Source organism: Carcharhinus amblyrhynchos, chromosome 4 (assembly GCF_965287045.1).
Source record: "Carcharhinus amblyrhynchos chromosome 4, sCarAmb.v2.hapA, whole genome shotgun sequence".
Lineage (NCBI taxonomy): Eukaryota > Metazoa > Chordata > Chondrichthyes > Carcharhiniformes > Carcharhinidae > Carcharhinus > Carcharhinus amblyrhynchos.
Window position 1 is genome coordinate 125312910 of NC_137327.1, and position 12380 is coordinate 125325289.

Below are 12380 nucleotides of genomic sequence, written 5' to 3' on the forward strand. Positions count from 1 at the left end.
AATAGAGAAGGTGAAGGAGCACATGTTTTAAAGTTCAAAATTAGTGTCACAAGTAGACTTACGTTAACTTTGCAACTACATTACTGTGAAAATCCCCTAGTCGCCATACTCTGGTGCCTGATCAGGTACACTGAAGGAGAATTTAGCATGGCTAGTGCACCTAACCAGCGCATCTTTCAGACTTTCAGGAAACTGGAGCACCTAGAGGAAACCAACACAGACACAGAGAGAATGTGCAGGCTCCGCACAGACAGTAACCCAAGTCAGGAATCAAACTTGGGTCCCTGGTGCAGTGAGGCAGCACTGCTACCCACTGTGCTGACCATGCATGATTGAGGTTTATCAGATTATGAAGGGTATGGACAGGATAGATAGGAAGCAACATTTGAGGATATTGGACAAGTGCTGGAAAATGGGATTAGCATGACTTTAGTGATTATTGCCGGTGTATTATTGCTTGATGGGCTGAAGGGCCTTTTCTGTGCAATATAACTCTATGGCCACTATTCTTCCATCCCACCACACTAATGTTTCAGCTCAGCGGGCCGGGACATTGTCACGTTGGCCAATTCACATGGTTCGAGCAAGTGTCTCCCAGCGTCAGATTTCCAGTAGCATCTGCTCCACACTGGGAATCAACAGAGAGATGCAAAGACCATTTCCATGATCATTGTAATAGAATTTAAATATGATTAGCATGATTACCATCCTGCCAGAGTGTTTCATTCTAGTGGGGTTTACAGTAGCTCCCCAGCCGTGGTATGAGCAGCCCAGCCCCACTGGAGTGTAGGGGGGACATTTTGGGGCCCCCAAGAGATTCGGGCAGCAGAGGGGATGCCCCCTGGGCTTAGGAACCTGGGTAGTGTCAGCCTGTGACCCCAGCACTACCCAAGGGGCTAATTGCCAATGCCCAGGGGGCACTTTGGCACTGCCCATCAGCATGGGCCAGTGCCAAGGGGGTGAGGCAAATGTGGGTGGCGCCTGACAGGGCGATCATTGGGGGTGAGGGTGGAGGGTCTCACTGCAGCTTTGCATAGGGATTGGTGGGAGAAGCAGGGAGGCCAGTGATCATGGTGGGTGGGTGGGGGGGGGGGGGAGTCAGCACTGTGAAGGGAGGGGTTACTGTTGAGGGGATAGAGCTGGAGATTGGGTGGGAGAGGGGTTTGGGGGTGGACTGGGAATGGTTGGGATGCCAGTGGTCGGGCTGTGGGATGGCAGAGGACCGGTATTGCGGGGCATCTCGGTACTGACAGATTGGTACATGCTCTATGGGCCCACTCAGCGCACTGATTTCTGCCAAGCCAGTGGGAATAGAGCCCACCCCCTGAAATTCAATGATATTCACGCTGCTGGCCTCTGCAGTGCAGTGTGTGGGTGATTCCTTCTCTCAACTTCCACTGAAAAAAAAACCAGTGTGAATTACTCCAGTTTCCACTTGAGTAATAGGATGAAATTCTCCCAAAAAATTCTATGTTCTATATCGTAATATTGGCTTTTTGAAAAAAAAATCAACTGCATACATCTCGTTCAGTTTTAGCAACTAGCGTTTACTGTTGTTAACTGCTGTGAACTATGAGCGTATCTTTGGCTGTCCTGCACTTTGCCTCATTTTATTTGACACTTATTTTTGAGATTTTTCTAATTGTTTTTCCACTATCTTTTTTTTAAGATCTGTCTTTTGTCTTAAAAAGTTATTCTTGCATTTCTTTTGATGTAATTAACTTTGTAATAAATCCTTGCTGACTTTCATAACTGTGCATAGAATGAAAATCAGAATATTTGATTTATTCTCTTTAATTCAAGTTTGGTTTGAGATTCATGTCTCTGGGTACTTTGAGTTTCTTGGCTGAAATGCATATTCAGTGATATGAGTTTGACAGACTGTTCCATTAAGTCTGCCCCACATTCATGATGGCCTGAACATCATGACTAATCATTTCTTATCCCTTTCCCCACCGCATAGCCTGCTTTCTTCAACCTCAACATGGCACAGTGATTAACACTGCTGCCTCACAGCGCTAGGGACCCAGGAGTAATTCCAGCCTCAGGTGGCTGTGTGGAGTTTGCGCATTCTCTCCCTGTGTTTGTGGGGGTTTCCTCAGTGCTCCAGTTTCCTCCCCAGTCCAAAGATATGAGGGTTAGCTTGACTGGCCATGCCAAATTGCCAATTAGTGTCAGGGGATTTAGTTGGGTAAATATGTGGGGTTATGGGGATAGGGCTTGGGTGGGATTGCTTTTGGTGCAGGCTCAATGGGCCAAATGGCCTCCTTCTGCACTGTAGGGATTCTATGAAAGCCTCCTTCCTCATGTGCTGACTAATATTTATTACTTGATCAATATTATGAAAATGTTAACATGGTACTGTAAATTTTTAGCAGATGCCTTAGATGTGGGCTTTGGATGAAAATTGAATGATCTGATCAGTTACCTCATTGCAGTTTGAAGAAAGAATAGTGCAACACAGGAACAGGCCTTCCGCAGTCCCAACCTGCGCCGATCACGTTTACCTGTCTCGACCAACCTCTTATATCCCTCTCTTCCCCGTTTATTCATATGCCTATCAACATAAGTCTTAAATATGGCTATCGTAACTGCCTCAACCACTTCACTTGGCAGTGCATTCCAGGCCCTCACCACCCTCTGTTTTTTTAAAAAAACCTTCTCCCGCACATTTCCACTGAACCCCTACTCCACCTTAGACTTGTGCTCCTTATAATTGTCATTTCTGCCCTGGGGAAAAAGCTTCCAACTGTTCACCCTATCTAAACCTCTCATAATTTTATAAGCTTCTATCAGGTCGCCCCCTCCGCCTCCATCTTCCTAAGGAGTTTCCAACCCAGTTCAATCACTCTCTCCTCATAGATAACACTTTCCATATCAGGCAACATCCTGGTAAACCTTTTCTGTACTCTCTCCAAAGCTTCCACGTTTGGTGAAATGTTGGTGTGCCATGAACTACCAACTGAGCGCCCGTACAATTCAACAGCAATTTTAAGGATGGGCTAAGTTACCTGCCTGATTGTCGGCGCACGCGATTCTGACTCTCGTGTGTGTTTGCTGACTGAAGTATTATGTGAATGCACAGCAACAGCGGGACACACACCTGACACCTTCTCCCAAAATTTCACGTGCCTCGGGGTCAGGTGTACGCCCGCCCGAGTAACGTAGAATTCTGGCCATAAATAAGCATCGGCAGTTAACGAACATCTTGGACAGATAAAAGAACCAATAAATCACTCCTATATCTTAACCATCCATTCGAATCCCAATCTATTTCTCCACAAATCTAAAAAGCATTGTTCTAAACTTAGATATCTGACATGATTTACAAGATAATGAATAAGCTAGGCTTGATGCATTTGAAAAGTAACCAGTAACATTTACTGCCAGAAGCCCTGTTGTCCTTGCCTGGGGCTTGAGTTAATGGGACTTCCCACAGGTAGCTGGAACAAAAAGAAATGACCCAACTAGGGGTACTGTGTAATTCCAAGAACCTCTGTCTTCTACATATTACAATCAATGGAAATCAGACCTAGGCCACCCCTCTCTGTGTCATAATGACCAGCATAGGGACTGGAAGGCAGAACACACTCGGAATTCTTTTTCCGAGTTTGTTGGCAAGACCACCTCCTGGTGGGAAACTGCCCAAAGCACTTCAAAACAGGGGGTGTATACTTGAGCATGTAACATTTTCTTCTTCAAAAACGTAAAAGCAAAGGAATAATATTCATTTTCAAACTCTTAGGTTTATTTTATAGGACATCAATACAATGAACTACAGACGAAGGTAAAATCCTGAAGCGATGTGCTGGAAATCAAGACATTTAGCAGGCAACAAATTGTCAGTACACTCCTAAACTCATCAAATAATATTTTTTACTGGTGGTGGTAAACTCTGGTAATAAACATTAGGTCTATTGTATTGAAAAATATATAATTTGTTCGTAAAAATATTAGTGAAAACATACATCTTTTCTCAGTAACTCTTCTTTGATCCAAGCTCTTGAACATCTCTACCTCCTATAGCGTTCGAGATTCACCGCTCCCACTTGCTAAATAACCAAATGCCAGTCTCTTCATCCTCCACCTGTCCACTGTGCTCCAGGAACATTTACATTTCCCACCTGGATTCTGCTCTGTTCTGTCTTTCCAGCCCCACCTATGACAGACAGAGGGAAGGTGGCAGTGTCATGGTAATGTCACTGAACCAGTAATCCAGAGGCTCAGGCTTATGTTCTGGGGGTGTGAGTTTCAATCCCACCATGATATTGGGTGGAATTTAACTTTAAGTAATAAATCTGAAATTGAAAGCTTGTATCAGTAATGGTGACCATGAAACTATTATGTTTGCATCTTGTTATAAGGCATAAAAAGGCCACGAGGTAGGCCAGTGGAACATTAACAGGCGACAATTTAATTAAGGTCTTTATAGCTACACAGTGTGTTCTAGGGGGCATCATGGTGGCATAGTGGTTAGCACTGCTGCCTCACAGCACCACGGTTCCATATTCAGGTCCCGGCTTGGGCAACTGCGAGGAGTTTGTACCTTCTCCCCGTCTCTGCAGTTTCCTCTGGTGCTCCGGTTTCCTTCAAAATGTGTGGGATAGGTTGGTTGGCCGTGCTAAATTGTCCCCTTTGTGTTACATTTGATTTATTATTGTCACATGTATTAGTATACAGTGAAAAGTATTGTTTCTTGAATGCTATACAGACAAAGCATACTGTTCATAGAAAAGGAAAGGAGAGAGTGCAGAATGTAGTGTTACAGCCATAGCTAGGGCATAAAGAAAGATAAACTTAAGGTAGGTCCATTCAAAATTCTGATGGCAGCAGGGAAGAAGCTGTTCTTGAGTCGTTTGGTACATGACCTCAGACTTTTGTATCTTTTTTCCCAATAGAAGATGGTGGAAGAGAGAATGTCCAATGTGCATGGGATCCTTAATTATGCTGGCTGCTTTGCTGTGACAGTGGGAAGTGTAGACAGAGTCAATGGGTAGGAGGCTTGTTTGTGTGATGGATTGAGTTTATTAGGCTAAATACATGGGCTCACAGGAATGCGGTTTGGGTGGGATTGCTGTTGGTGTTGGCTTGATGGGCCAAATGGTCCACTTCTGCATTGTAGCGATTCTATGATTCTAGACTGACTCCCTGGCTCACCTGACCCATACTCTTAAAGGACCAACACACACCCCTACCAATATATATAACACAACTCATCATTGATTGTTGGAAAACCTAATCTGGTTCACTAATGCCCTTCTGGAAGGAAAACTGTCATCCTTTCGTCCTCTGGCCTACATTTGACTCCGGACCCACAGCACTGTGGTTGACTCTTGGCTGCCCTCTGTGGTAGCTTAGTAAACACAGTAAGAAGTCCTGCAACACCAGATTAAAGTCCAACAGGTTTATTTGGTAGCACAAGCCACTAGCTTCCGGAGTGCTGCCCCTTCATTAGGTGAGGGGGAGTTCATGGGGAGACCATGCAGACACGATGAAAATGGATGAATGAACAGCGCTCTACAATCACCAGGCACGAGTGTTCACTTCCTGTTTGGGAACACTTCAGAAATCAGAGGGCATTTGGCCTCTGATTTTCGGGTTAGTGTTCTCCAGGATGGCCTTTATGATGCACAACAACGTAGAGTGGCTGAGCAGAGACTGATAGCCAAGCTCCACACACATGAGGATGGCCTCAACTGGGATCTTGGGTTCATGTCACACTATCTGTAAGCCTCACAACTTGGCTGGGCTTGCAAAATATCTCTAACTGTCCTGGCTGGAGACAATATACATCCCTTTAACCTGTGCTTAACCCTCTCTCCACTCACGTTGTCTGTACCTTTAAGACTTGACTACCCGTAAAGACTCGCATTCCAACCATCATTTTATGAATTGAGTTTGTGTCTTTAGGTGTCCTGTTTGTGAACAAAACTCCCACTCACCTGATGAAGAGGCAGCGCTCCGAAAGCTAGTGGCTTGTGCTACCAACTAAACCTGTTGGACTTTAACCTGGTGTTGTGAAACTTCTTACTGAGTTTACCCCAGTTTAACGCCCAGCATCTCCACATTGTAGTCTAGTAAACCAATTTGTTCAAGGGCGCCAAATGCAGAAATGCTGATCCCATGAAAGAATAAAGAAAACAAAATGACCTTGTAGACTACAAACAATGGACAGCAGTTTATTTCTCTGCTGTACATATTTAGAAATTTATTGTTTGGCACATTCTTGAACTACTACACCGAGCAAAGTAAACATTAGGATCTTTGCGATATACTTGATGAAGAATTGATAGAGTTTCTGGGAGCTCTGATAAGTGTGTTAGAACTTGTGTCTTTTGAAATCTGGGTTTTGTCTGCACAGGTTGTTCCTTCTTTTGACAGACTTTATTTTTCTGACTGCGTTTCACAGTGGGAATAATGTGGCAAGAGTTAAGCAATCACATTGCAATGAGCTGTCTAAGAGATAACAGTGGATCGATTGTTGATAATGACATGTAAATGTGACAAAGATGTATTTGTCAAGTTGGGTCGGGGCAACGAGGAGGAAAAGCTCATTGTTAATTTTGTGTTGTGGAACTTTTCAAACAGCCTAGTTGGGATCCTGGAAATAACTTGTAATAATATTAATTTAACTTTATGTTGGTATTTTAATAAAATAATAACAAATTACTGCAGATGCTGGAATCTGAAACCAAAACAGAAAATGCTAGAAAACCTCTTCAGGTTTGTCAGCATCTGTGGAGAGAGAATAGAACCAACGTTCCGCGTCTGGATGACCCTTTGTCAGAGTTTATATCAGCATTGATTGTTTAGCATGCAAATATTCTGTCAAATTTATATTAAATTCAATGTTCATATTTTTCTTGACTTCCATGTCGAGTGTTTCAATATTTTTGTTCAATAATTCATGCACTGTAATGACAAACTTCTTGTGGACTTGAATACATCTGCCTTAAGTTTGACATTGGACATCCAGATGTTGTATGCATTGGATAGCAAGTTAATGACTTAAGGTTAATTGACCAACTGGATACTTTTAAGGAAATCATTGAACCAGATTGATGCTACTAGGAATCATATCCATCCAATGGCTTTTCTATTCTAAAGAGAACTATATATTAGTTACATACGTGTTATCTGATCCCTTTTGGATGTTATTTGTGATCTTGCCTCGAATAATGAGTGTATATCATCGACCAATTCCTCCTACAGTAAAGCCTCACAAAATTGATTACAACACCTCTCCATTTGGAACCGGACAATTATTTGGATAGATCATTGTGAAGTTTCTTCACTCGAATTGTAGACTTTTGTAGCATTTTCTTATATTTCAATGTCTTACCACATAGGATGGCACAATGGTTAGCAATGCTGCCTCACAACGCCAGAGACCTGGGCTCAATTCCGGCTTGGGTCATTGTCTGTGTGGAGTCTGCACGTTCTCCCCATGTCTGTGTGGGTTTCCTTCAGGTGCTCTGGTTTCCTCCCACATTCTGAAAGACATGCTGGTTAGGTACATTGGCCATGCTAAATTCTGCCTCAGAGTACCTGGACATGCACCGGAGTGTGGCAACTAGGGGATTTTAACAGTAACTTCATTGCAGTGGTAATGGAAGTCTACTTGTGACACTAGTGCCTCAACTTATCCGACATCACCCTGGTGAACATGTGTTGTAAACTCTGTGTACTGTATTAATATCTAGATTGGGGGCCCAAAACAACACAAGTTCCAACACAAAATGCCTAACAAGTGTTTTGTACAATATCATCATTATACACTTCTGTGTGCCATGCCATTGCTTTAAAATCTCATACATATTTGCAAAACAAATTAAAGTTTTTGTAATTATGTGAAGTTTATATATTATCAGACCCAACTGCACTTTACAAATTTAATTTGAAATCTCTGTCAGAGGTTCATCAATGAAAAAGATGAGAGCTTAGAGGGACTGTACTCTGAAAAAGGGTTTTGGCACATTACAAACAGCTGCGCATCCCACTACTTTCAATGTTTGTCTTAAATCATTGTTAACTCAATTGTGAAAATAATGTTTTAGGGAAGTGTTAGATGGGGTATTACTATCACCACTGGGTGACTCTCCTTGATCATCAAGTGGTATGGAAACTTCATTCGCAATAAAGTGCTACCGTATCAATAATGGAAGCCAAGTAACAAAGTTTGCAAATGCAAAATTGTGTAGATGCTGGAAATCTGAAACAAGAATAGAAAGTATTAGAAATATTCAGCAAGTCAGGGTACAACTGAGAAAAGCGAGTTGTCACTATGTACGCTTCTCACTGCCTCGGCATAATTAAGGACCCCATGCACCCCAGACATTATCTCTTCCACCTTCCTTTGGGAAAAATGTACAAAAGTCTGAAGTCACGTACCAACAGACTGAAAAATAGCTTCTTCCCTGCTGCCATCAGATTTTTGAATGGACTTACCTTGCATTAATTTGATCTTTCTCTACACCTTAGATATGACTGTAACAGTACATTCTGCATTCCCTCATTTCCTTCTCTATGAATGGTGTGCTCTGTCTGTTTTGTGTGCAAGAAACAATACTTTTCACTGTATAGTAATACAGATGACAATAACAAATCAAATCAAATCATTTTGTTGACCTGCCATGAAAATGCCTTTGTGCAGTTTCACCAAATGGTTATAAGGAGATTTCCTGGAACATTGATTAGTTTTGTTTTAACTGGTTTCAGAATGCATAAATCCCAGATTAAATTTTTAATCAGCTTAAAGAAGGGAGTTTGTTGTAATTGCCTTTGCCTAAGTTTGGTTCAGAAAACACCATTTTATTTGTTATGTTCAATCAACAACAGAACTCTTAAAATCTAGCTTTGTGTAAAGCCCAATTGCTGTTTATAATTGGGAGTATTTCATTGTTAAATGTGCTAACTGGGCTAAAATTTATCCACATCTTTATTTAAAAGTTACAAAGTTTTTGAAACTTTGGAAAGAGTACATTTTTGAAAATCTATATCAAAATATTTTTACAAACTAAATTGGACATGATAAAGTTTGAATGTTAAGGATTTTTCTTTCATTTTTCATAAGCAGTTGTATTATGGATAAACCTGTCATTTGTGTTTCAGCTACCGAAGAAACCAAAACATGAAAATTCAGATCCCTTTGCTGGCTCTTATTTATTTCTCAATCAGTGAAAGTTTGAAGACTGTATCTAAACGAAATTTGGGTAAGCCACTGGATTTGTTTCATCAACCCTCTTGTTATCTGATTTTTACCTGAAACTTACTTCTGTAGTTGTGGGGATGACAGAATCTTTTCATACGCCAATTTTTCTGGGTTTTGAAATCTGGGTATCTTTTGGCATGGTTTGCTGTGACATTTTATCAATCCATTGTCACTTGGATGTGCTTTAACTCTATGGAGTAGTGTCGCTTTGCTTGACAGTTCTGTGATGAAATTTGCAAGTTGTATTCTTTTGAATGCTATTGGAATTCTTAATTGAAAATCAAGGTGCTAAGTGAGTTGGAGTTTTATTAGCTGTCTTGAAAATCATTTCTACCAATGTATGATTAACACTCTGCAAAAGAGTAGGCTGAAACAGACTTACTTTAATGTCTTTGCTAATGTATTCAAAAGCCATGATAGTTTATAGCCTAGGCTGTTCTCTGCTCTTACAGTTATTTTTAACTCAGTGATTTTTCTTGTTCCAATAATAATGTGAGCTTAAAGTTAGTAATAGCTATTATGACAAAGTGGTGGGTAGATATATGATCTCGTGAAATCCCTGCCAATGAAAGAATTATTATTTTGTGCACAGTGCCTTTATAATATCTAATCTGTACAGAGACATAAAAGTTCTCCAGAATGGGACTAACAAAAGTTCTGATAAGGAAGGCTGCTTAGTGGTTGCATGAATTTTAATGAATGTGGTCATGGAATATTTAAGGCAAGTAATGGATCTTTTAATCTATATTCAAAATGAAGATGATAATGGATGCTAAAATGCTTTGCGTATCCCGTCTCCAAAGGCAGATTAGAGACTGGGATCTTACAACTTGCTCCAAAAAAAAATTGCATGCTTAATTTGAGATGATTGTGAAGTTTAACATTTTGTTTTGATAAAACCCATTGCTTTTGTGCCTTCAACAAAAACTTTCACTGAAGCCTTGTGTTTGGCAGATTATGTTGATTAGGTTGTGAGGATGTTTGTGTGAAACATAAACACAAGTACAAATGAGTGGGGGCTGTATGTCCCATTTCTTTGCCGTGAAGTCTGCACAAAAATCGAAATAATGACAAGATAATGTTGGAAGAATCATACTTAGAAAAATAATGGAGATTATTGTAAGAATGTAACTGCTGACAACTTCTTATCAGATGTAATGTGACCAATGATGACAAGCTATAACAGTCAGCTGACCCAGGAAACTATGGAACCAATTACAGAATGATGTGATGGTCAGCTGACTCACTGTAAATAAGAACCTGTTGGGAATTGTGTGGAACTTAGATTGGCACAGGACGATGCCCCAGATTTGGAGTTATGAAGTATCTTAATTAAACCCTTTCTTTGATTTATGTGTTGGAGTGAGTTTTGTTATGTTTTTATTGTCTGCATTTGAAGAGTTCCTTCCGAAGGAAACAATTATGCATTTTTCTAACTACTCTAGCCTGATGTAATCTGCAAGGAGATTCAAATACTTGCTTCTATTTTGCCTTCCGATGAGCAGACATGATCCCTCTCCCCCAGATCTTTAAAACAAAAGAGCCCACATTTGTGCAACTTTGGATTGAAGTGATTGTAGTTGTCAAATCTTTCAGGCTGTTTCTTCAATGTTCCATTGATCTCACTAATTTTATCAGTCCTTGGGGCATCTATAGATCAGTTCGTTATCTCTGGCTCTGTCAAGCACTATTGATCATTAGGTCCAATCAGCGAGAGGGTTGTTCCCATAACGATCCATAGAAAGAAACTGTGTTATTTTGTAATGAACAGACATTACCATTTTCAAACAGCATTGAGTATATTTCCCCTTCTCTGCCTCTCCCATCTCATCCTTATCGATGATCCTCCAAACAAGTTGAACATCGTGAAATTAGATATATTTTCAACCAATATTTGAACATTCTGGGTGTTGACTAACAATATGAACTGATTCTTCAGTTCGTTTAGAGCCGTTTGGAGATGCCAGTGGTGGTACGATAAGAAGATACTCAACACCAGGTTTATTTGGAATCGCGAGCTTTTGGAGCGTCGATCCTTCATCAGGAGGGCCCTGAATGAAGGAGTAGGGCTCAGAAAGCTCATGATTCCAAATAAACCTATTGGACTTTAATTGGTGTTTTGCTGCAAGTCATTGAACATTAATCAGAAGCAATCACATTGAAATAGTTTACCTGCTAAAGGTGTGTACCTGACCTTCTCCAACTTTTCTCAACTTGTGTGGCATTGTTTTCTGAATGAAACTGGTTTCTATCGTTTGTGGGAACAATTACACATTACTGTTTCAGATGCTTAGAACCTCATTCCACAGCCTGACATCTCCCTCATATGAACGGAGATTGACAAATTGCGTATCTCATTTGAAATGATGTACATTTTCACTTTAGTGAACGTAGTGCGTATGGTACATTACTCCAAAGGAGAAATCTTTAATTTTAAGAAAAGGAATGAACTGTAAAATTTCATTTCAGCAGCTTTTATATGTGAGGATGTAGTTAGAATTGCACTCAGTTGTGGAACAAACTAGATAATGTGGAATGAATCACTACACATTGGCAATAGCAAATGGATTTCAGGCCTGATTTGGACAGAGAGCAAAGATGTTAGTACGATACTTAAATTGGTTTTCTGAACAATACTTGTGTTAGGATCACAATGCATACGAAAAAGGAGCAGGAGTAGGCCATTCGGCCCCTTTAGCCTGTTCTGCCTGCCATTAGAAAGATCGTGGTTGATCAAATTTGCATTCTGCCTACTCCCTAAAGTTTTGCCCCTTTTGCTCACCAAGAATCTATCTACCTCTGCTGTTCAAATATTCAAAGCCTCTGCTTTCACTGCCTTTTCAGGAAGAGAGTTCCAAAGACTCACAACCCTCAGAGAGAATTTTACCTCATCTCCATTTTAAATGGGTGACCCCTTATTTTTAAATAGTGGCCTCTAGTTCCAGGTTCTTCCTCAAGAAGAAAAATCCTCTCCACATCCAGCCTGTCAAGACCCCTTAGGATCTTGTATGTTTCAATCAAGTCGCCTCTTAGACTTCTAAGCTCCAGCGAATACAAGTCTAGCCTGTTCAACCTTTCCTCATAAGGCAACACATCCATTAGAGGTATTAGTTGGGTAGAATATCTCTGAACTGCTTCCAGTGCATTCACATCCTTCCTGAAATAAGGT

The 12380-nt window shown here is 40.8% G+C and overlaps 1 protein-coding gene across 1 annotated transcript in view; it reads left to right on the plus strand.

The window, feature by feature from the left end:
• LOC145342469 (X-linked interleukin-1 receptor accessory protein-like 2) overlaps positions 1-12380 on the plus strand; it is a 624731-nt gene that overhangs the window by 45261 nt on the left and 567090 nt on the right. The window contains exon 2 of the mRNA XM_080188033.1: positions 9112-9212. Within this exon, the coding sequence (XP_080044159.1) occupies positions 9131-9212 (82 nt within the window). The 5' untranslated portion in view covers positions 9112-9130. The remainder of the gene's footprint in view (positions 1-9111; positions 9213-12380) is intronic.